Raw genomic sequence first — 26,159 nt, 5'->3', positions numbered from 1 at the left:
GCAACAATGAGAGTTTTTTTAGAGCAGTATGTAAATAGTCCAACTCGGGAAGGGGCCATACTGGACCTGGTATTGGGGAATGATCCCAGCCAGGTGGTTGAAGTTTCAGTTGGTGATTACTTTGGGAATAGCGACCACAATTCCGTAAGTTTTAGAATACTCATGGACAAAGAATAGAGTGGTCCTAAAGGAAGAGTGCTAAATTGGGGAAAGGCCAAGTATAACAAAATTCGGCAGGAGCTAGGGAATGTGGATTGGGAGCAGCTGTTTAAGGGTAAATCCACATTTGAAATGTGGGAGTCTTTTAAGGAGAGGTTGATTAGAGTGCAGGACAGACATGTCCCTGTGAAAATGAGGGATAGAAATGGCAAGATTAGGGAGCCATGGATGACGGGTAGAATTGTGAGACTAGCTAAGATGAAAAAGGAAGCATACATAAGATCTAGGCGACTTAAAAATGATGAAGCTTTGGAGGAATATCGGGAAAGTAGGACAAATCTCAAACGGGCAATAAAGAGGGCTAAAAGGGGTCATGAAATATCTTTGGCTAACAGAGTTAAGGAAAATCCCAAAGCCTTTCATTCGTATATAAGGAGCAAGAGGGTAACTAGAGAAAGGATTTGCCCACTCAAAGACAAAAGAGGGAATTTATGCGTGGAGTCAGAGGAAATGGGTGAGATTCTTAATGAGTACTCTGCATCAGTATTCACCAAGGAGAGGGACATGACGGATGTTGAGGTTAGGGATGGATGTTTAAATACTCTAGGTCAAGTCGGCATAAGGAAGGGGGAAGTTTTGGGTATTCTAAAAGGCATTAAGGTGGACAAGTCCCCAGGTCCGGATGGGATCTATCCCAGGTTACTGAGGGAAGCGAGGGATGAAATAGCTGGGGCCTTAACAGATATCTTTGCAGCATCCTTGAACACGTGTGAGGTCCCGGAGGACTGGAGAATTGCTAATGTTGTCCCTTTGTTTAAGAAGGGTAGCAGGGATAATCCAGGGAATTATAGACCTGTGAGCTTGACGTCAGTGGTAGGCAAACTGTTGGAGAAGATACTGAGGTATGGGATCTATTCACATTTGGAAGAAAATAGACTTATCAGTGATAGGCAGCATGGTTTCGTGCAGGGAAGGTCATGTCTTACAAACCTAATAGAATTATTTGAGGAAGTGACAAAGTTAATTGATGAGGGAAGGGCTGTAGATGTCATATACATGGACTTCAGTAAGGCGTTTGATAAAGTTTCCCATGGCAGGTTGATGGAAAAAGTGAAGTTGTATAGGGTTCAGGGTGTACTAGCTAGATGGATAAAGAACTGGCTGGGCAACAGGAGACAGAGAGTAGTGGTGGAAGGGAGTGTCTCAAAATGGAGAAAGGTGACTAGTGGTGTTCCACAGGGATCCGTGCTCGGACCACTGTTGTTTGTAACATACATAAATGATCTGGACGAAGGTGTAGGTGGTCTGATTAGCAAGTTTGCAGATGATACTAAGATTGGTGGAGTTGCAGATAGCGAGGGGGACTGTCAAAGAATACAGCAAAATATAGATAAATTGGAGAGTTGGGCAGAGAAATGGCAGATGGAGTTCAATCCAGGCAAATGCGAGGTGATGCATTTTGAAAGATCTAATTCAAGAGCGGACTATACGGTCAATGGAAGAGTCCTGGGGAAAATTGATGTACAGAGAGATCTGGGAGTTCAGGTCCATTGTACCCTGAAGGTGGCAACGCAGGTCGATAGAGTGGTCAAGAAGGCATACAGCAGGCTTGCCTTCATCGGACGGGGTATTGAGTACAAGAGTCGGCAGGTCATGTTACAGTTGTATAGGACTTTGGTTAGGCCACATTTGGAATACTGCGTGCAGTTCTGGTCGCCACATTACCAGAAGGGTGTGGATGCTTTAGAGAGGGTGCAGAGGAGGCTCACCAGGATGTTGCCTGGTATGGAGGGTGCTAGCTATGAAGAAAGGTTGAGTAGATTAGGATTGTTTTCGTTGGAAAGACGGAGGTTGAGGGGGGACCTGATTGATGTCTACAAAATTATGAGAGGTATGGACAGGGTGGATAACAACAAGCTTTTTCCAAGAGTGGGGGTGTCAATTACAAGGGGTCACGATTTCAAGATGAGAGAGGGAAAGTTTAAGGGAGATGTGCGTGGAAAGCTTTTTACCCAGAGGGTGGTGGGTGCCTGGAACACTTTGCCAGCGGAGGTGGTAGAGGCGGGCATGATAGCATAATTTAAGATGCATCTAGACAGATATATGAACGGGAGGGAAACAGAGGGAAGTAGATCCTTGGAAAATAGAAGACAGGTTTAGATAAAGGATCTGGATGGGCGCAGGCTGGGAGGGCCGAAGGGCCTGTTCCTGTGCTGTAATTTTCTTTGTTCAATTGTTCGCAATTGGTTATCCCACTGGATTCGGCCCATCAAACTATCACAATGATTGATTGGTCATCTTTTTAACTAGTTACATACCTGCAGGCAAACTTACTTTAATCGAAAAGCGGCATGCAGCTCAGCTGTTAAAATGACATATTTAGGCTGCGCTTTTTCTGCAGTGGCATAAATGTTTCATGTGATGGTTCTTCTTAAGCTCCTCTGCTGTCTGCGGGTAATGAATTTCCTGTTGTCCCTGTTTAATAGACACTCGACAATGCTGGCTCTGCAAACGGTGTCCATCAACGTGGACAACTTGAAGCGATGACAGACAGCAGGTGCTTCAAGCAAGAGGTGAGCAAGATATTCAGATTTTCAAGGCATTCAAAAAATATCTGTACATGTTTTTCAAAAAACAACTATGATGTTATTAAATCAGCAACGCTTAAGAGACAAACATTGAACAACAAAAGGTCATTTGGTCTGTCAGAGGCACCCCAGCCTCAACTCACTTTCCCCTCACCACCCCACCCTCACCTCACTTTCCCTTCCCCCACCCTCACCGCACTTTCCCCACCCTCGCCTCACTTTCCCCACCCTCGTCTCACTTGCCCCTCCCCCACCCTTGTCTCACTTTCCCCACCCTCACATCACTTTCCCCACACTCGCCTCACTCCCCCCACCCCACCTCACTTTCTCCTTCTTGTCAGCCAATCAGAAACATGGATGTTGGATACCCCGACAATGCTCCGGCATGATTTTTTTACAGTAGCAAAATCCGGGTCCTGTCTTATTGCTCAGGTTATCATTTGCTCATTCTGTTGATACTTTCTGCTAGGTATGAAAATAACTGGCCTCCCGATCTCTGCCACCATTTTCTAGTCTCCTACGTTCGATGGAGGCTGACTCATTCTGAAGTACTGTTGACATTGTCCTCCCTGAATAAACCACCTCCGTTTTGGCCAGTCATAAGCCGGGGCCTCCCAGGAGTTGATGGGGATGTTTGACCGCTTCGGGGATGTTTTCATGTAAATCACTAAAGTGTTTCCGATGTCCTCCTGGGAGTCTCCTTCTGTGGCCAAGTTCTGAGTAGGACATGGAAGACGGGCGCTAAAGAATTGTGCAGGAGTGAATAGTTGATTTTTGTAATGGAATGATTTGACTGGTTTGGAATGTTTACTTTATGCTGGCTTTTATATTTGCATTGTGGCCAAGAGGACACTGTGCTGGCCAGTGACAGCAAAGGTAAGTGTGGGGTTGCTGGGGAATGGGACTAAAGTGGCTGGTTTCCTGCTCGGATGAGTGCTTCATGGGAAGCCTGGCCTGAATTGATGCTGTCCTCTCTGCCCCTTCTGCCTCTTGTTCCTCCGCTGCTGCCCGCCATGAATCTTGATCCTCTACCTCTGCAAAGTGCTGCAGAGGTAAATGTGATCCAGGTAGAGAGAGCATGGCTTCGCCATGCCAGTGGTCTGCTATTTCATTTTTGTGTGGCATCGTGGCAATAATTGTCAGGGATGCTGCGCGTGGGTGCGTGGTTTGTACAACGGAGTCACCAGCCACGTGGTCAGCAGGAATCCGTTGTCGCAGGCTCGCCACCCTTTTATTTTCCGTGGTGGCTGAAATGTAGACGGCGCGGCGGCCTGCCAAATAATGATGGTTGCCAGGATACCGGGCAGTGCCCCGAATGGTCCGCCACGTATGGCCGCACTCTATAGCTTTTGTGTTGAGGGAGTGGAATCCTTTCATCTGCAGCATACGACACAGTCGGCAAGCAACACCCATAAAGTGGTATGTGTTCAGCCATTGGCGCCCTGCACCACGGGGAAGACTGCATTCTTAGTGGAGCTGATGTGCTCGTTCTGCCTCTTCCTGGAAAGCGAGTATGAAATATAATTAGCCCTCTATGAATAAAGAGTGTCAGTAACCTCCCCCACACAGCAGTGGACAGCAATTGTGAGGTGGGGAAAAGCTGATCAGCATGGTTTCAGCCAATGGTAACACTCTCGGGTTGCAGTTGTGGTAGATTTCTGTGAGTGCACCCTCTCGTGTTGTTTGTCACTCATGTTCGGGTAGGTAGAACTGCTCTCTGAACAACACCCTTGGGTAGAAATAGCCTCCTGCTGCCCGCCTCTTTCTCCTCCCTCCTCCAGCAGATTCTCCTGCTCTGCGTAACCTCTGTTCATCCTCCCAGTCGTGCTCTAATTCAAGGGGAAAGGCCAAGGGTGCACCGCTGTCTGGAAGCAACTGGTTTGGGCAGAAGCCTTGAAGTCAGCTAAAAGACCGTCAGCAGGTGGCACGATAGCACAGTGGATAGCGCTGTTGCTTCACAGCTCCAGGGTCCCAGGTTCGATTCCCGGCTTGGGTCACTGTCTGTGCAGAGTCTGCACGTTCTCCCCGTGTCTACGTGGGATTCCTCCTACAGTCCAAAAATGCGCATGTTAGATGGATTGGCCATGCAAAATTACCCCCTTAAGAGTCCAATGGTTAGATGGGGTTAAGGGGATAGGGTGGGGGGTCTGGGCCTAGATAGGGTGCTCTTTCGGGTCGTGCAGTCCAAATGGGCTGAATGGCCTCCTTCTGTACTGTAGGGATTCTATGATTCTATATCCTGTGTGGGACCTTTGACAGGAGGAAGACATTTTTTACTCTGCCAGTGCAGTTTCGGGTTACCATCCCTCCAGATTTGTCCCCAAGGTTCTGGGAGTTGAAGATTCACCTCCTGCACATTGTTCGGAGTAACTCCAGAGAGAAATCACAGGGTCATTAAAAAAAAAATTGGGATGTTTGTTTTCTTTGAACAGTTTAGTTAATTAGCTGCAAGGGTATGGAAGATGGCAATGATGGCTGTTTGACTGGGCAGGTGATTGGAATTGTGATGAATTCTTAGATTAACTCCAACCTAAGTTTCCAACTGTAATGCAGGATTCTTCTGAACTGAGACTCCAGAGATGAAAAGTCCAGTGTCTAACTTACTGGGCCATCCAATCCCCGTTCAGGGAGCGCTCTAAGAAGTTAAAAGTTACCCTGCTTCTTCCAACTCAGCTTTGAACTTTTAGGGGTACGGGCACATTGGGGGTGCAAAGTTCAAGGCCATACATATTTTGAGAGGATCAGAGTTCATCCAAGGCAATTGGTCACTTGCAGACTTGTCTCCGATCTCTGTCCGATAAGTTGTAAACTGAAGTGAAATAACATCAGTGACTCTATCTCACAATCTTCTGTCTCCTCACAGGAGTACTCGAGGTCCCGTTCTCCACAACGCCATCCTGACTCCAGTCGAGCGAAACAGTTATTGGTCACAGAAAACAGAAGAATCGAAAAACTCTTCAAGGAAATGTGTGGCTCTCTCTGTGCTATTCGTCTCTCCCTTGGTAGCAATACAGAAATTGAGAAAGTGTCGAGCCGCATTGTAACCTGGGGCAAAAGTCCCTGGCTGTACACCCTCATGCAGCACAAGTTGCTAACCTGAGACGGATTGTGTGCCATGTGCTGGCATAGCACATAGGCAAGGGAAAAGCAGGAAATTCAGCTGAAGAGTAATCCTGGACCATCCCAAATTGAATCAAAGAATGAGCTTAGCAAGACAGATAGAGCCTTGGGCTTCAGTTGCCCTTGTGCCTCTGTGCCACCTTTGCCAACTCAACCCCATTCAGAGGTGGTGCATATTGTTATCATATCCAAAGAGACTGATAACTTTTTCAAAGGAATTCAAGCTAGTTCAATAGTTTAAAAGGACTACACAAGAAGATTTCATGTTTCAAAACTTTTACTGTAATAAAAGAATAAAAGCACTATTAACTAGACACAATCTTTGTAGACAACTTAGAATTTAAATCACAAAATAGAACATTTCCCTTATATTAGAATAACCAAAAGAGACACTTCACATATATACATTGCACTGACCTTTCAGTAGACATTCAAGTCTCCCAGAACCAGTCCCGTTCTTAGCTCCCAAGGGTTTACTTCTTTTCCTTTTTCAGCCTTGGAATTTTAGGGTGGAATTTTAAGGTCCCGTTGCAGTGGAGGCGGGGCCATAAAATGCAGTGAGCCAATCAAAACTCCATTGACATCAGCAGGATTGGAAAATCCCACCGGCAGGAGGAGCTGTAAAATTCAGCCCTTAATCTCAGAACTGAGAGGTTCTTTTCCCTGCTGATTTTTTCCCCCTATTGCAAGCTAGACGCATCTTCCAGTCTTGCTTTAACTCCTCCACATTCAGTCTTTACAATCCGAAAGCAAGCTCCCACCCGCATTCCTTTCCTGCATGGTGAGAACAGCTGTGTTTTGAGTGGAAAAGATCAAATCATAAGTCATAGTGAAGAGTCTCAGTGAAGCAGAAGGGCGCCTATCCCAACACAAGACAAGTCTAAAAATTGTAAACAAATCCTTAAGTTCTTACCCTATCCTGGTTTGATGTCTCCATCAGCCCTCTGAAAAGTGAAAGGTCTACCCTTACTATTTTTCTGCTTTAAAATTTACTGTCCAAATGGCAGCTACAGAAATGGCCGTTTAAATGGTTTAGAACATGGCCTGTATTTCCAGGCACTTTAATCTGTTCCTTCCCTCACCCAGTGACGAATTAGCCCCCTTCACCCAATTAACAACCTGTTTCCACCAAACTAACCAGTAGGTTTCCGCTTTCCATCAAGGGGGTGGGGAGACAGGAGGGGGTGGGTGCATTTGTGACCTGGAAACAAACCCCCCCCCTGATTGACACTTCTGCCGTGGAAACCAGGCCCCAAGTGTCCCTTGCTTTTTGATCAGCTTGGAAATTTGGTGGAATCCCAACATTTCCACCCTCATTTCCCAAGTTGAGCATGTTTGATGTAAAAGGGAAAGTGAAACAGAATCTCCCAATTGGAGTGATTGGCAAGTCTTCAGATTGAGGTTCCTTAGATCTACCACAGAATGAGTGGTTTACAGCACAAGCTGAAGCCATTCAGTCCCTCACTCACTCCTTGTGGCAAAGCATTCCAAACTCACATTGAAATTAATTTCTCCATCTCTCACCGCCCACTTAAAGTTGCCGATTTATCATCGACAACTTTTCAATCTGACTGAATAGTTTTCTCTATTCACTCTATCATAACTTTAATAAACCGCTGTTAAATTTCCTGTACCCTTTTCTGCTCTTGTGGAGACAGTCTCTCCCCCCCCCCCCCCCCCACCCCCACCCCCCCTCCATACTTCAAGCCTCTCCTGATAACCATCGTTTCCCATCCTGAGGAACGTCTACATTGAATGCTCTTTTCATTTTTTTAAATATAAATTTAGAGTACCCAATTATATTTTTGTTCCAATTAAGGGACAATTTAGTGTACCAATCCACTTAACCTGCACATCTTTGGGTTGTTGGGGGTGAAACCCACGCAGACACCGGGAGAATGTGCAATCTCCACATAGACAGTGATCTGAATGCTCTTTTCATGATGGGTCACCGAAACTGCACATACATTCCCTAATCTACCCATTGCCTTCTGGTCATTTCGTTACAAAGCTAGTCTATAACCCTGTTTATAAAATGGGCTGTACTAGTTTTGTGAAATTAGATGTTAAATGGGGGGGGCGGGGTGGGGGGGGGGCAGTGAGGAGGGGGGGGCAGTGAAGCAGAAAATAAGAATGGGTTGAGGAGGGAATTAGATTAATGGAGGGAAAAGGAATTGCGGGATAGAGTGAGACACTTGTTAAGTGGAACTGAGGGATATTGAAGAGGGACATTCTTGATGCTCATAATGGACTTTTCCTGTTTCAGGAAACTCTTACATTCTTGTTTATCATGAGCTGGATTGAAACCTCAACATGATCTGGGTTGAGCTGTAATCCTTTTTATAACTACATACAATCCTGCAGGAACGCACAGACATGTAACCAAATCTTATGAATTATCTAGCTCTAAATCCTATTCATCTGACCTATTTGTGGAATGAGCTCTTTTGATTGACAATGACACTAAGCTACACATGATTTTTAAAAATAAATTTAGAGTACCCAATTCATTTTTTCCAATTAGTGGGCAATTTAGCATGGTCAATCCACCCATCCTGCACATCTTTGGGTTGCGGGGGCGAAACCCACGCAAACACGGGGAGAATGTGCAACCTCCACACGGACAATGACCCAGAGCCGGGATCGAACCTGGGACCTCAGCGCCGTGAGGCAGCAGTGCTAACCACTGCACTATCATGCTTGCCCATGCTTTTATAGCAGTTAGCACTGCTGCCTCAAAGCTCCAGGGACCCGGGTTTGATTCCGACTTTGGGTGATTGTGTGGATTTTGCATGTTCTCCCCGTGTCTGTATGGGTTTCCTCCGGGTGCACCGGTTTTCTTCCACATTCCAAAGATGTGCAGGTTAGGTGGATTAGCCATGCTAAATTTCCCCTTAGTGTCCAAAGGTCTGGTGGGGTTATGTGGATAGGGTGGGAGAGTGGGCCTCGGTTGGGTGCTCTTTCAGAGGGTTGTTGCAGACACAATGGGCCGAATGTCTCCTTCAGCACCGTAGGGGTCCTATGGGTTATAATGACTCCATTGTCCAGGACTTGGTGTGTGTGTTTTTGAGGCTGTGTTGCACCAATATTGTCCATTTTTATAAGGAAGCATCCAGCTCTAAAATGTTTCAGCCACCTCCTGTTAACAAAGCAATTGGCCCTTTGTTTGGGCGGGCAAGACCACACGGGTGAGGAAGGTAATGCTTCAGCGGAGTCGGGGAGAGGGCGGGCTGGCACTGCCAAATTTTAGTAACTATTACTGGGCGGTGAATATAGCCATGATCAGGAAGTGGGTGGTGGGGGAGGGGTCGGCATGAGAGCATGTGGAGGCGGCTTCATGTAAGGGCACCAGTTTGGGGGCGTTGGTGACTGCGCCTCTGCCGTTCCCGCCGGCACGGTACTCCACCAGCCCCGTGGTGCTGGCGGCCCTGAGAGTCTGGGGGCAATGGAGGAGATATGTGGGAGCAGAGGGAGCATCGGTCTGGTCCCCAATCTGTAATAATCACCAGTTTTCCCCGGGATGGGGGGTTCCGGATATGGCGGAGAGAAGGGATTGAGAGGATGGGGGATATGTTTATAGAGGGGAGCTTTCCGAATATGAGGGCGCTGGAGGAGAAGTTTGGGTTGGCGAGGGGAAACAAATTCAGGTATCTGCAGGTGTGGGACTTCCTACGTAAACAGGTGTCAACCTTCCCGCTCCTCCCGCTAAGGGGGATTCAGGACAGGGTAGTTTCCAGAGGGTGGTTTGGAGAAAGGAGCATCTCTGACATTTATAAGGAACTTATGGGGTCAGAGGAGTCGCAGACCGAGGAGCTGAAGCGCAAGTGGGAGGAGGAGCTGGGAGGAGAGATAGAGGTGGGCCTTTGGGCGGATGCGTTGAGTAGAGTCAACGCGTCCGCAACATGTTCCAGGCTCCGCCTGATACAATTTAAGGTCGTTCACCGGGCTCACATGACAGTGGCCCGGATGAGCAGATTATTTGGGGTGGAAGACAGATGTGCAAAATGTGCGGGAGGACCAGCGAACCATGTCCACATGTTCTGGGCATGTCCGAAGCTTAGGGGATTCTGGCAGGGGTTTGCAGATGTCATGTCCACAGTGTTAAAAACAAGGGTGGCACTGAGTTCAGAGGTGGTGATTTTCGGGGTGTCGGAAAACCCGGGAATTCAGGAGGAGAAAGAGGCAGATGTTCTGGCCTTCGCTTCCCTGGTATCCCGGACACGGATACTATTAGCTTGGAGGGACCCAAAGCCCCCGAAGTCAGAGACCTGGCTATTGGACATGGCTAGCTTTCTCTGTTTGGAGAAAATCAAGTTCGCCTTGAGAGGGTCAATGTTAGGGTTCACCCGGAGGTGGCAACCGTTAGTCGACTTCTTCGCGGAAAATTAATCGTCAGCAGAAGGGGGGGGGGAGATAGTTTAGCTTAGAGTAGGGGGGGTTAATAAAGGTGAGACCTGTAAGGAAGGGAGATGGCTTTTGCACTATGTTTATAGTTTCATGTACATTGTTTTTTGTGTTATAATACCAAAAAATACCTCAATAAAATGTTTTTTTAAAAAAAACAAATTGGCCGATAATTGGTCAATAATTAAAAACAATAATTGGCCGAGCGCCTTTATTCCCAGAATGCAAGCAAACGCAAGCAAGTTTTATCCAAAATGTATAACTCAAAAGGTTATTCTGTCTCTCATTACAGAGAAGAGATGAGCGTTTGTGCTTCCCCAGAGTCATTGCAGCTGAAAGGTTCTGGGGACCTGTCCAGCAGACAATCCACATCAACAGATCGAGCCGAGACCACAGAAAAGGTCAGTAATTCTCTTTGAAAACACCATCTTTTCTTACCTAAAAACAAAGGGGGTCAACATCAGGGCCATACTGCTGGGAGTTGCCTTGATCTGAAACAAATAGCAGAGATAATGAGTAAATAAGCGAGTGATAGTTAGAGGATGGACAAAATTTGGTTTGAGAAGGAAGTTAAGAAAAGGCAGACTTGGGGCAAGAGTTGGGAGTTCTACATTTTGAGGTATGAGGAAAGAGAGTGTCCAGGTAGCAAATATATCAATGATTATTGGGTATATCAAGAAAATAGGCACAATTGTTTGTTACTGAGAGAAAGAGTCAGGGTGAAAGGCTGAGCTGAAAGAGGTCAGATAAAGAACAGTGAATTTATCATCTGGATGTCAGTGTGCTTTTGAGATTTGAATCAATCTACATTTGCTTTTTCATATCAAAGTCCCTTCATTCCTGGTTAATCTTGTGTTAAAACTACTGAAAGATCTGAATAATGCCACCTGGTCTGGCCTGTCATGTGAGAATCACCCATGCCGCAGAGATTTTATCAATGATTCCCAGTCATCAGCGCAAAGTTAAGTTGAAGGTTAGATGATGGGTTGGAATTTTGGCGGCATGGCGACACAGTGGGTATTCTAGTGCATGAGTCACAAAATGTTAGCATCAGGTGCAGCAAATAACAAAGAAGGTTAATGGAATATTATCCTTTATTATGAGAGGAATTGAACATAAAAGTAAACACGTTATGCTTCAGTTATACAGGGCATTGTTTAGACCATATCTCAAATACTGTGTGCAGTTTTTGGTCTCCTTATTCAAAGAAGGATGTCAATGCGTTGGAGGTGGTTCAGAGGAGGTTTACTTGATGGATACCAGGAATAAGTGGGCTGTCTTTTGAGGAAAGGTTGGACAGACTGGGCTTGTTTCCACTGGAGTTAGAAGAATGACGGTTGACTTGATTGAAGTAAATAAAATCCTGAACAGTCTTGACAAAGTGGATGTGGAAAGGATGTTTCCTCTGTGGGTGAGTCCAGAATTAGGGGGGGCACTGTTTTAAAATTAGGGGTCTGCCTTTTAGGGCTGTGATGAGGAGAATTTTTTTTCCATTCCGACAGTTGTGCAACTTTGGAACTCTGCCTCAGAAGGCAGCAGTGAGCCCCCCCCCCCCCCTCCCCTCCCCGTCCGCGGTGAATACTTTTAAGGCAGAGATAGATATTCTTGTTCGGCAAGGGAATCAAAGGTTATCGGGGGTGGATTGGAATGTGGAATTCGAAACACAAACAGATCAACCATGATCTTATTGAATGGAAGAGGTGGCTCGAGGGGCCGGCGACTCTACTTCAACGAGCTCAGCTTTCATGCCCACATGGTTGCCCTTATTTAAGTTTTAAAAAACTAGTCTTAGTCCCACTTTTCTCCCTTTCAAACTGGATGTACAATTCAAACATCTATAGAATGCATAGAATCCCTACAGTGCAGAAGAAGGCTATTCGGCCCATCGAGTCTGTTCCAACCCTCCAAAAGAGCACTTTCCTAGGCCCACCCCCTGCCCTATTCCCACAACCCGCGCATTGATCATGGCCAATCCACCTAACCTGCACATCTTTGGACTCCTATTGTGGTCGGTGCCTTTACTCTGAGGTCATTAATTAATCCCGTCACATTACTCAATACCAAGTCCAATATAACCTGCTCTCTAGTTAGTTCCAGAATGTGCTGCTCGAAGAAACTATCTCAAAAGCATTCTATGAACTCCTCACTGCCAATCTGATTTTTCCAGCTTATGTAGATTAAAATCACTCATGATTATTGTCGTCCCTTTATTGCAACCACCCAATGTGTCTTCTTGTACACTTTGCCCTACATTGTGTTTATTGTTAGGGGGCCTGCAGACCATTCCCACAAGCGACTTCTTTCCCCGACTATTCCTCATCTCCACCCAAACCAATTCCACATGCTCATTTCCTGAACCAACGTCACCTCTGACTGTGGTACAAATGGCATCCTTGATTAACAGTGCTCCTCCTCCACCGTTACCGAGTTTCCTATTCGTCTTCAATGTCATCTACCCCTCAATATTCAGGATCTAATCCTTGTCTTCCTGCAGCCATGTCTGCGTATTGGCTATCAGACCATATTTATTTACTTCGATGTGCGCTACTGGTTCATTCACTTTGTTATTAATTTCACACGCCATCAGAGACAGAGCCTTAGTTTTGCTATCTGTTTTTTCATTTCTAGCTCGCTTCCTCTCACACTCTTAATTTATTTCTCCTGATTTACCTTTCAGTCATTCCCTGCCATTCTTTATATTCTGACCAGCGGTGCAGGGGGCCGGTTTAGCCTCAGATTTCTGGACTGCTGGTCCGTGGTGCAGTGCGAGGCCAGCAGCGGTGGGTTCAATTCCCAGACCGGCTAAGGTTATTCATTAGGGCCTCGCCTTCTCAACCTTGCCCCTCACCCAAGGAGTGGTGAACCTCAGGTTAAATCACCACCAGTCAACATCTCCCCCACAAAGGGGAAAGCAGCCTATGGTCATCTGGGACTTGGCAACTTTACTTTTGCAAGCGGTGCAGGAACAATCTCTGCTGATTACGTGTTTGCAGAGCTGGCATCTGCTTTGGAGCTTCGCGAAACTTGTTTTAACCATTATCTTTCCTATTCTGTTGAAATCATGGCAATTCCCTGCAACTCATTGAAATGTACTCACTGTTATAATATAACAAGGTTCATTGAAAGTAGTGAGGACAATTAAAGGTGGTTGTTACAATAGTAGACAACAAAGGTTTGGACAGCCATTAGAGAGATTAAGAAATCGCCTCGAATGATTTGAGGTCTTTTCCAAGGTTGAAGAAGCAGCAAAATAAATCTTTACATTCAGCTATGAGTTTGCAGGCAAGTGAATTACCAGCCCAGAACCCCAAGGCCCCTGCTTGCGAATTGTGTCATTGAACATTGCAGCTTGTTTGCAGGGAACAACACCAAAGCTTCAGATCACCGCTCGACACGACTGCACGTGCCAGCCCTTCGCGATAGCCACAGGTACTCTCACGGCAGATGGCACAACTCTCCACCTGCCTCCCGAGTCCTTGCTGATTCCCACCCTGAGAGGACTGACACGCCCACCTGCTAAATACCATGGCGGGTGCCAGTGTCTGCAGGAAAGGCTGGTTGGTGGGTGCAGCCAACGCTGGCTCGTCAATCACCCAGGAACCTCCATTTCCATGCAGTGTCATTGAAACCCTGACAAACATCTGAGAAAACATCCAGCGTTGCGACAACACATTGCATTTATATAGCACCTATTAATAGTGTAAAAATTCCAAGACGCTTCACTGGAGCATCGACAAACACAATTTAACACTTAGCCACTATAAGGAGACATCAGGGCAGGTAGCCTAAAGTCTGGTTAAAGAGGAAGGTTTGAAGGAGCATGCAACAGGAGTAGTAGACAAGGTGGAGAGGTGGAGTTTAGGGAGGGAATTCAGAGCATAAAAGCCTGGGAAACTGAGTTAACATCAGGATGCTCAATGGGAGAAGCATAAAGATCTGGAGGAGGTTACAGAGACAGAGGGTGAGGCCATGAGGGGCGTGATATATGCTAGTGATTTCTCCTGAGTTGCTGTAGCATCTTCCATTGGAAAGAAGCTACCACCAGCAGAATGTGTGTCGGGGGAGGCAATTTCAAATCTGTGTGTATGTGTGTGCGTCTGTGTATGTGCATCTGTGTGTGAGCGTCTGTGTGTCTCTATGTGTGTGCTTGTGTGTTGTTTGTGTGCCTGTTTGTTTGTGTGCCTGTTTGTTTGTGTGTCTGTTTGTCTGCGTGTGTGTTTGTCTGCGTGTGTGTGTGTCTGTCTGTCTGCGGCCTGTGTGTGTGTGTGTCTGTCTGTGGCCTGTGTGTGTGTGTGTGTGTGTGTGTGTGTGTGTGTGTGTGTGTGTGTGTGTGTGTCTGCGGCCTGTGTGTGTGTGTGTCTGCGGCCTGTGTGTGTGTGTGTCTGCGGCCTGTGTGTGTGTGTCTGTCTGCCTGTGTGTGTGCATCTGTGTGTGTGTGTGCCTGTCTGCAGCGTGTGTGTGTGTGTCTCTGTCTGTCTATGTGTGTGTCTATGTGTGTGTCTATGTGTGAGGGAATAAAGTAAATGATTTCACTACTTAGCGCACCAGAACTGAAGGAAAACACCTCCAAATGGCTCGAGGGCTTTCACGTTGCGGCATCCTCCCTATGAGTTCCCTAATAGTTTGTTCTATCAACTGCTGGACTGCCATTTAAATGGTGTGTCCATCTCATCAGACGCCCTTCACACCACAACAGTGGAAAGCGCCTAATTTCCTCCTGAGGGAATATGCTAGTGAGGCATGTTTGAGCTCCATGTTTCTGAGCACCTTCCAGAAAAATAGACAATAAGTAGCGAGGAAGAGGGAGGGAAAAAACAGGGGTTAAGAAAGTGGGAACATGGTAGAGGTGGGGTGGAGGGGACAAAATGATTTGTGATGGCGGTGGGGGAAGGGGGTGGAGTTCAAAGTGGCATTGTCACCAATTGGTGCATGAAGGCCACAGAAACGAGAGCACGCTGGTGTTTGAAGAGACAGTGGATGGGAGAGTGAATGTGGAGAAGGTCACAAGGATAAGCATCTTATAGCCAATGCAAGGCGATATTCCTGAAGGTTGCATGACTTTGGCCTCCCTCTCCCTGCATTGGTCACTCAATTGCGTGATCTTGTCTGTCAGTCAGACAGCAGTTCCTCCCACTATTATTGTTCCCTTAATATTTTAAGCTACTGGAAGAAAGTGAGAAAACAAAGAAAAACGCACAATTTTGTCTAATGCACCGGAGTGTCTGGAAATTAATCTTTAATTCCTGGAGAGCTGACCAACTCGCATGTGGACCTGTGCGTGGGAGAGGTCACTGGTTGGCAACATTCTGAGTGGTGAAAGTTGGAGAGTATTCAAGACTGAATGAAGGCGATGTAGGGGTGGGGGAAATATCTAGGAGGGGCGTGGAGGGTACAGTATTCAGAGATCTGGAAGAAAATCTTGGCATAACTTCCGAGAGGGGAAATGGAGCCTAGCTCTGAGGTCACTTGGCTCCGAGTCTCCGCAGCTCTAAGTAAGGCTTGAGGCGGCAGCCAGGTAGTTTGACCATTTGCCACAGAGGTGCTGTAGGACTGTGGGAATGGAGGCCTTGTGAGGCAACGGTAATGTCCCTAACTCTGGACCAGTAGCTCCGGGTTCGAGTCCAAAGCCAGGGCTTGTTGGCCAGGGAAAGAGCGTTCATTACACGGTTGAATGGGCTGATAAACAGCTTGTGAATCCACCACTTCCCCACTATTCCCCAAAGGGAAAACTGTTTGTGTGTGTGTGTGTATGTGTGTGTGAAGATATGCTTTAAAAAAATTACTTGTGGGTGACAGGCCAGTACTAAGTCACCGACACTAGATGGCATGAGGGATCCCTGTCATAACACATGAGCAACCATTGATTTGCATATTACCCAGTCCATGGTCTCAGAGTGGGGAGGGGAGCAGGAGCTGACACTTGGTCCGTGGAGTGATGAAGATTTCTGCTCCCATTCTTTCTCCAGAGCATGCTAATCTTAAAGATTATCCAGTCCAGCGGTTTGCCAGGAGTGATGTGCTTAGAAAGTAAAACTGTGCAATTTAACGTCAGCTTTTACTCTCTTGTAAAGATACCCCAGCCTATCCCCCGACCCCCTCTTAAACACACATCTCTAATTGGGACTAGACAGGGGCTCTTTCTCCAGACTATAGCAGCGAGACGTCTGTACCACACCTAGACCAACTACCCTCTCCCTTACAGGGTAGGGAGTTACGGTGTTGTCCTGGTCATGTCACTGGACTAGTAATCCAGGGGCTCCGGGGTAAAGCTCCGGGGGGGACACGGGTTTGAACCCTATCACGACAGCTGGTGGGATTTAAATTCAATTAATTAAAAAGTCGTGAATCGAAAGTTAGCCTCAGTCATGAAACTATCATCGATTGTTGCAAAGAAAATATCCCACAGTCCTTTAGGGAAGAAAATCTGCCACCCTTACCTTTGACCCCAGACCCACAGTAATGCGGTTGCCTCTTCAGTTCTCCTCTGAAATGACCCAGCAAACTGCACAGTTCAAAGGGCAACAAACATGGGGCCGCGCCAGTGACACCCAGATCCCCCAGAAGGGGGAAGGAAAAATAATCGCACCGCACCCCTCTTCAGGGATATACTCTGCACAGCTCCTATGATTTAAGGCACAGGGACCTACTGACCAAGTCATTTTAGCTCGAGCAGGAAGTGCTGGCTTGTTGACTGTCTGCCATTGAAATTAAGTACATTTTCATCTGAACTTGCAACTCTAGAGATGGTGCATTCCTTTCCCAGCGTGTTTCTTGTTTCATACCTCTCTCTCTCTCTCTCTCTCTCTCTCTCTCTCTCCTCCCCCAATCTCCACAACCTCGCAGGTCCAGCACTGATGCAGGAGATGTTGGCGAATAGGACGAGGCAGCGGATTGGCATATGGCTTTTTGCGGACGGCTAAAAGCTGCACCAAGAGGAAGCCTCTTGTTTATTTTACTGCATTCGATCAATAATGAAGCTTGGAGTTAAAGCCCTCGTGTCATCCCATATTAGGAGGGGGACAATACCACAGAACTCAGGCATTTTTCAACGGCCAGTTTTTTTTTATGTTCATTCACGATGCTGAAGTCAAACATGTGAAACAACAGCCGGGGTGTTCCCGCAACATACTCCATTGTCCTGGTTTACTCACAATTTGTTTTTCTTTTCTCTTGAGGGACGGAGCAGTAGATGACACGAGGCTTCAAGAAGAAACATTTTGTTTCATGGAGTTTGCATCAGTAGTTTTTAAAATCAGAGGGCAAAACCGCTTAACATCCATACTCGTTCAGGTGGAAGTCCCTTGTCGGTCACCATCTTCCTCGTAATGCAGGAGATTCCCATCGATCGGCGTTCCCCAGCTTTCTAATATGAGGGGGAGTAATCAGTTGGGTTTGAGTCTCACAACTGCCCAGGATTTCTGGGAGGGACAGTGAACTATACCGATCAGCTCCCAAATACTGCTTTTCACCTCCGGTTACATCAGCCCAAACTGCCAAATACCTTCCTGCCCGTTCTTGGGTTTGCAAAAGTGAAGTTTTTGCAGCTGTGTACACAAACTGCAAACAAAGCAACTTAGTGTTTTGGGTGCTTGGACCTGAGGTAGTGTGTAAGTTGGGATAGAGTGCTACTCTCCACAAAACTGGTGTTAGGATCCCAGACCAGACCCCGACTTTTAGGTACGGGACGAGAGCGCCAAACAATTGTTTAAATTTGTAAAACTGTGAGGAAAGGATACTTCACCCCTAGGAGCAATGACACTGACCAGTAGCTGTCTCTTATGTTGACATAAACTTTCAACACAGAATTAATCACATTAACATCAAAGAAACTGGGCGCGATTCTCCATCCCGTCAGCCCCGTTTTCCGGGGCGGTGCATCCTCGCCGGCAGCCGGATTCTCCGTTCCAGCAGCCGGCCAATGGGGTTTCCCAGTGAGGTCATTCCAATCTGTCAGGAGACCCGTGGGCGAGGGTGCGCTGCCCGCGAAGCGGAGAGTCCCGCTGATGGAGAATTCCGCAGAATAGCTTTACAATGATCAGTTTAAAAAAAAGTTAATTTAGAGTACCCAATTTTATTTTCCAATTAAGGGGCAATTTAGCGTGGCCAGTCCACCTCACCTGCACACCTTGGGGTTCTGGGGGTGAGACCCACCCAGATACGTGGAGAATGTGCAAACTCCACACGGAAAGAGACCCGGGGCCGGGATCGAACCCGGGTCCTCGGCGCCGTGAGGCAATTTACGGTTATCAGTTAAACAGTTCTTAAATAAAAGGAAAAATGTGAACTTACTATCTATACCTGCTACTAATTCCAATTAAGCAACCTAATACAGTTCAAATGACACTTCTAAATTAAGTTAACAAACCGATGACTTGCTTAGTTGTATAGAGACATTTGGAGGGAGAGACTCTTTCAGGAGCAGAACCAGTACACTTCTTAAAATCTTAACTTAAGATCACAACTTAAAATCCTTCTGTCTTGTCAGACTCAAATCCTATGACAAACTGCAAAACTACAGACAGACCTGGTTCCTCCCATTAATTGGATCATCTGTACCCCACTAAGATATCACCTGCTTAGCTAGGACTAAATACAACCTCGCATCAATTACCTACTCTCCAGGGAATTGCCAGCAATTATAACAATATCCTATTGGCCCTCTATATGTAAACAGGTAAATGGTTAGAATCAATCATGGCCTCACCTTTTATGACTGCTTAGTTCCAGCTTTAGCAGACACACAGTCTGAATATCTTAACCTAGGTTCTTCAATAATATTACTGTAATAAATATATACCTTACTCGGGCTTTTAAAACCATTACAGCAACAGATATAAAATATAATATCTACCAATTTCTACGTCCATCATACCGGTATATCCAAAAATACACCGGGGCATCCCAAACGCGCTTTACAGCCACTTAAATGCTTCTTGAATTTCAGTTACTGTTGGAATGTACAAAGCACAACAAGACCTTGCGCACAGCAAGATCCCACAAACAGCATTAAGCTAATGGCCAGAGCATCTTTTGAAAGTTTATGTTGAGAGAGTAAATATTGACCAGTCCAGGAGGAGGTGGGAACACCATTTCTGTGGATCATTCTGTGCCCACCCAAGAAAGCAACTTTGATTTAATGTTTCATCCAAAATTCAGCGTGTCCGACAGTGCAATGCAACGCTCAGTGGGACTTGCTGCTGCAATCTTCTGACTCGGATGAAAGTGGTACTGCTTATGCATTATCTAACTCTATGTAAAACATATTTATGCAGTGCCCTACCTGTCTGAAGTGCTTCACTGCCGATTAAATGCTTTTGAAATATAGGCGCCATGTGTTTGTAGGCAAGCAGGGCAGTTCAACTGCACATAGCACCATCTCGCATGCAGCAATGCGGTAAATAGTCAGGTTGATCTGCTTTGCGATTGACTGAGGGAAGGATTTTGAGATTTTGATGCTAAGAAAGCCACAGCAAATAGTGGCCTGGGATCTTTTACAAGCATCTGAACAGGTTAGCTAGGGCCCTCAGCCTAACATCATCTTGAAAAACAGTATCTCCAACAGTGCAGTGCTTCCTTAGTGCCGCACTGGAGAGACAGCCCAGGCCATATGCTCAAATTTCTTGAACTGGACCTGAACCCTCAATCCTCTTATTCACGGCCTCTGAGTGAGCCATGCGGAGATATTCTACCTGGCCTAGGAGTACTGGTGCTGTTACTGTGGAGGAATTTTCATTGTACAACACCAACACAAACATCCATCTAAATATGTGGTTTGAGTTATTGGGGGGTGGGGGGAACAATAGGCTTCCTATAGATACAAGTTTCCTCTAGTAACAGGCCTCCACTCTGCTGATGATAGCTGATCCTTTCCCTGCTAAAATGTGATTTGTGTTTTGTATGTTATATATTAATATCGGGCACTTGCGTAGCTCCAGCCTCAACGGGGAATGTGCTGCGCACACTGACACATTTTTAATTAATTACAAGCTATGGGACTGCACGCTGGCAGTCTCTTCCCCCCCCCCCCCCCCCCCCCCCCCCCCCCCCCCCAACGGAGTAAGGTATATCGATGCTGCGTCGCCATACTATGCAGTTATTTAATTTTATTTGAAAGGAGTACTATGTCAGTATTATTTATAAAATAGAGACAAACTTTTTTTGTATTTATTTTTGTTTAGGAAGTATTGTCTTTTTCTGTGTGGGTTTTGTGCTCGTTGGGGTGGGTAGTATTAATCTTGGAGGAAACTCAACTCTTTCCTTTTGGGCCACGTTGTATTGTAGTCATAGCATCAAGCACCCCAACCCCTTAGACAGAGAGTAAAGCTCCCTTTACTCTGCCTCCAGAAAGATGCCTCAGACCTAACCTCAAAAGAATGCATCGACTACACCAGCATGGCATTTTCGAAATCTCATTCGGGGCAGGATTTGTGGAAAATCTTGGCCTCAGACTGGCCACCTGCGAAAGATTGCCCATTTATGAAAATATATTTGAACCTTTTTTAAAATTCTACCAAGTGCCTTCTTCTTGCTTTCCTTCCCCTCCGCGCCCCTTTTGCTAGGTATCTTCCCTTGATCTCCAGAGGTGACATACCTCCTATACCTGCCCTGACTTCCAGCGATGCTCCCATGCCCTCCCTCACACCTAACCTTTCCTGGCTGCACAAAATGCTGATCAATCATGTACCTTGCCTGGAATGGCTGAATACCTGCTCTCTACGTCCTTCCTTCCCAACAGTGTGACAGCGATTGGAAACTCATTGAAGGACATGGCAGTGAATCTGCCTCTTCTGGTTTTGCCGTGTTCGCCCCCACCCCTCATTCCACACACCTGGACAGCGCAGGACATAATACATGGAAAATATTCCCTGTGGCAAATTGCTACAATGTACACACGTCGGGATGAAAAATCTTTGGTGTGGACTTCTTTAATGAGGATTTTGAACTCTATTCAGTCAAAAACAGAATTGGAAAAGTAATAGCTTTCAAAAAAAAAAAAATTAAGATTGGAAATTGTTAATTGGTTGAATCTCAGATTTGAAATGTTAAATTACTCGAGTCTCAAACGTCTATTGTTGGAGTGAATTACAGATCTCCCCTACCCTTTATGTGAAAAGGTGCTTCTTGAACTCTAACCTGAATGGCCCAGCTTGAAAATCAAGGTTATGCCTCTTTGTTCTGGACTTCCCTCACCAGAAAAAATAATTTCTTTTTATCCACCCTATCAATTTCTTTTAATCACCGTCGACATCTCCTGAGGTGAACGTTTCCTTCAACTGCGCTTTCCAAACCCACGACCACATGACCTCTTAAACCCACGACCTCTACCACCTAGAAGGACAAGAGCAGCAGATACCTGGCAACACCACCACCTGGAGGTTCCCCTCCAAGCTTCTCCATCCTGATTTGGAAATATATCGCCGTTCATTCATTGTCGCTGGGTCAAAATCCTGGAACTCCCTAACAGCAATGTGGGTATACCTACACTACAGGGTCTGCAGGAGTTCAAGAAGGCAGCTCACCATCACCTTCTCGAGGGCAATTAGGGATGGGTAAAGAATGCTGGCCGAGCCAACGACGCTCACATCCTTTGAATGAATTTTTAAGAAGGTACTGGAGGGTCCTGGGAGCTTGGTGCAACTTAGGGTCACATGTAACTGTCACTGTTACCCATGAGTCTAGCCAGAGCATCGACTGTAAATTAACTCCAAATTATTGAAATGCGGATATTTAACTAAACACCAAGAACTTGGAAATCTTATCTATAATTTAAATCCTGGCCATAATTTGGCTTCAACATGTTTCCTTGAAAACTGTAGCCCTCGGTGAATGGGATGTTATGTAGGTTTTGTTTGATAATGAAGGTGTACATTGGTACGTGAAGTGCAACATTTATTTTGGTTGCCTTTCCGGTTGAAATGTGTAATAGTTAACCATAATAAAATACAGTGCACTAACCTCAGTAGGCCTTGTAACTGTCACATTAGCAAGGTAACTGAACTGTGAGGGAAACGGCTCATGTTTCTTTTACACCCGAATAACCTGTCCTCATTAACTGGCCTCTACTTGTCCATCTTATTATTCCCTTGCTGTTCCCCTTGGTGGTACAAAACACTAAGGAACTGGATGCAATTTCCTCTCATTCTAACTGTCACCTTCCCACATATGCATAGATATATATGTGTATATAAAACTGAATAAAATCAGGCTGTTAAGTGATTATTCCATTCTCTATAATTAACTAACATAACAATGTGCAGGGTGTAAGTAAAGGCCTGATGGGAGAGGTTATTGGGTGACATAGTGAGCTGGTACAGGTTGGTTTGATTCTTAGTTCTGTGGCCTGGGTCAAGTGGAGTTGGTCTGTTGATTCTGTCTCTGCCTCAACAGGAAACTGAAGAAGTTTCATTATTCCCAAGGATCCATTCCTGAACAAAATTGTGGCCAGAATGAAACATACGATTCTATTCTGTTTTGGGTCATTCTGTTTACCTCGCTAACAATAAAAGGAAACAGCAAATGGGTTGTGTACAGTTTGAAATGGTCGACTACTGATTTGGTCACTCTTTGATGTAAATGTAACCACGGTGGCTTTTCAGCCATTTTGTTTCAGAGTGTGTCCTGGCGTATGGATATGAGCTTTCCAGATTTTCCTTCTTTAAGTAAGGGTCTGAAATCTTTCTCTTCCCTTTCCCCACTGCCTCAACCTCAATTTATTTTCCTCCCAATTGAGTCTTGCCAAGCTACAGCTCTGTGGCAGCCATCTTGGGCCTTGCCAAAGGGCCTCTCCCAGCTAGCTCTCAGAGGCACAGAGCAGGAACTGGCCAATGTGCACCAGCCCCCAGCCCCCCCCCCCCCCCCCAAGCAGTGCAAACCCCGCCCCCTTCCCCCCCCAGCAGCCTTCCCCCAACTGCACATACACTTTACTGTGAGGATCTACCCACCTGGAACTTTGGATTGAGGTTGAGATTGGCAAGCCAGAAGACGAGGGAAGGGAGTTTGAAGCAATGTCCCCCTACCTGGCACTCCAATCTCGATTCTGCTCTTCGAACAGGTCAGAAGGGCAAACCGGTGCTGACATGCTTTCGCAACATACACAGGACGGTGAGTTTCAGCCTGCACTCTATGTAGCTCATCAATTTACACCTATAATGTGGCCGCTCCCCCAACCCCCATGCACATATTCTGGTGTTACAATCTTAAACAGTCTTATATTGAGGTTACGTGAGAAAACTATTATAACTAAACTTCCAAAAGGGATTACAGTTGCACAGTAATAAATAAAACTGCATTCAGCATTTGATCCCTAGGTGGCTATATAGATAACCAGTCCACTTCTGCTTCTGCCTGGAGCACTTTCCATGAATTGAGGAAATGGGCTGTTGATGGTGCTCAGAGGTGCAACATGGATTGGCAATATTCCTCATCTGTATGGGTACAGTGCAGGCGAAACAGCTTAGCCCACCAGACTTCCACACTGTGCATAAGAAATATGAAATGGCCCCATTGTACTTTGCCGATACTTGTGATGCAGATTATCGTCAGTCCCAAACAGAATTCTCCTTGTTGTCTTAATGTGTGGATCTGGTTGTGAATATTTAATCTTTAACACTCAGTTGTGGCTAATGCTCTCCCCATTACAGTGAACTGCATGAAGATGTACATGTGTTAACCTTGTTTTCAAAATAAAATCAATCCTGTTTTCTTTGGCTGTTTTATTTAGTGGGTTTTTAGCTCAGTTGGACAGCTGATTCGTGATGCTGAGCGAGGCCAGCAGCGAGGGTTCAATTCCCGTACCGGCTGAGGTTATTAATGAAGGCCCCACCTTCTCAACCTTGCCCTTACCTGAGGTGTGGTGACTCTCAGCTTAAATCACCACCAGTCAGCTCTCCCCCTCAAAGGGGAAAGCAGCCAATGCTCATCTGGGACTATGACAACTTTACCTTTATTAATAAAAGGACATCCTGCCCCATTTACCCTCTCTTCAACACTGACATCTTTGATTACAATGGAATGGAACAAAACAAATATGCATGTTCCATTAGCAGCTGATCAACGGCAGCAAAGTCTTTTGACCTGTGTCCGATATGCTTAGAAAACCAGTACTTGGGAATCTCCAAATCAAACTACTGCGTAGTTTCCTCTCGATGCAAACTCCTTCCAGAGTTCTCATTCTCTAAATCTACGAATCTTAGTCACAGGTTGGGCAAAAAAACCAAGACTTATAAATTCCAAATGTAGTACCCCTGTTTAACTGGTTAAAACCCTGCAGAGGTGACACGTGGGACAATGGTTAGCACTGCTGCCTCACAGCGGCAGGAACCCGGGTTCAATTCCAGCTTTGGGCGACTGACAATGTGGGGTTTGCACGTTCTCCCCGTATCTGCATGGGTTTCCTCCATGTGCTCTGGTTTTCTCCCACAAGGACCATGCCATCCCTAGCTCTAGAATCTCCAACCAGTGGAAACAGTTTATCTATATCTTCCCTGTCTTTTCCTGTTAATATCTTGAAGACTTCGATCGGATCGCCATTTAACCTTCCAATTTGGAAATTCAGATTCCTTGCTTGACAGATACAGGACAATTGCGTGAGAGAGCTGATTCTGTGACCCATTGTCCCACCAGTTAAGGCTCCCACCTAGAGTGGACCATCACAAAATTTACCCAAATAGTTTTGGTGAAAATCCCATAAATAAGCTGCTCCATTAGAATCAATGATATTGTATGGACCTGAAGCGAGGAATGAAGGCTGGGAGGTTGAGAGTCATGCTCACAGATGCTCCGCGGGATTCTCCGCCGGTGGTGTTATGTTCTGTGTTGTGGCCGTGGTAATGGTGCACACAGAACATCTAGTACTTTGACTAGTAATATACTTTGTGACAAATGAACACGTTGCAAGATAACTGATGCACTATGATACAAATGGTAACAAATAATTGAATTCTCCTGGAACTACTTCTCATGCGACTGTCATCCAGTACAACTTACTGTTAACTGCCGTATCTCTGGCACCACATGGTGTATCTCTATTGCCACCTGCTGGTTGGAGGTCATACAGATGTCTATATGCATTAATAGATGACTGTATACATTAATGTGTCTATGCATATCACCACAGGCAGGATTCTCCGTTGCGCCAGCAGCGCACCCACGCCCGCGGGTTTCCCGGCGGCATGGGGTGGCCACAATGGGAAATCCCATTGGGGTGGCAGGATTAGAGAATCCCTCCACCGGCGAGGGCGTGCAGCCCAGGAAAACGTGGCTGGCGGACTGGAGAATCCCGCTCGCTGTCTCAGACTAGGGGGAGGTGGTGTTCCACAGGGATCAGTGCTTGGAGTGCTGCCGTTGTTCATTCGCATGAACGACCTGCATTCTGAAACCAACTAGAGGTTTCAAATTTGAGAATCGCCTAAATGAAGAGAAGCACAGAAGGCTGAGGATAAGGCCTAGGGTTTGCAGAAATATTCGGAACATTTAAAAAATGAGCACAGGCCAAAAAGTTTAAATACCAAAAATGTCACCGTCTTGAAGAATGTATGAAATAATCTGCAATATAAATAAATGACAGAACAGTACGAGTACAACCTGACTGAGGAAAGTGTCTGGTTACCTGTATAACTAGCACAGCCTGACTGAGGAGAGTGTCTGGTTACCTGTATAACTAGCAGAGCTTGACTGAGGAGAGTGTCTGGTTACCTGTGTAACTAGCACAGCCTGACTCAGGAGAGTGTCTGGTTACCTGCATAACTAGCAGAGCATGACTGAGGAGAGTGGTTACCTGTACAACTAGCACAGCCTGACTGAGGACAGTGTCTGATTACCTGTATAACTAGCAGAGCTTGACTGAGGAGAGTGTCTGGTTACCTGTATAACTAGCACAGCCTGACTCAG

At 46.0% G+C, this 26,159-nt stretch overlaps 1 protein-coding gene across 1 annotated transcript in view; it reads left to right on the top strand.

The window, feature by feature from the left end:
• The window catches only part of clip2 (CAP-GLY domain containing linker protein 2), a 114,046-nt gene extending 90,069 nt beyond the window's left edge, over window positions 1-23,977 (top strand). The window contains 4 exon segments of the mRNA XM_072469292.1: window positions 2,646-2,732; window positions 5,611-5,714; window positions 10,564-10,672; window positions 17,115-23,977. Coding sequence (XP_072325393.1) covers window positions 2,646-2,732; window positions 5,611-5,714; window positions 10,564-10,672; window positions 17,115-17,126 — 312 coding nt within the window. The 3' untranslated portion in view covers window positions 17,127-23,977.
• Window positions 23,978-26,159: the final 2,182 nt, after the last annotated feature.

Source organism: Scyliorhinus torazame, chromosome 12 (assembly GCF_047496885.1).
Source record: "Scyliorhinus torazame isolate Kashiwa2021f chromosome 12, sScyTor2.1, whole genome shotgun sequence".
Classification (NCBI taxonomy): domain Eukaryota; kingdom Metazoa; phylum Chordata; class Chondrichthyes; order Carcharhiniformes; family Scyliorhinidae; genus Scyliorhinus; species Scyliorhinus torazame.
This window is presented reverse-complemented; position numbering and strand designations above follow the sequence as displayed.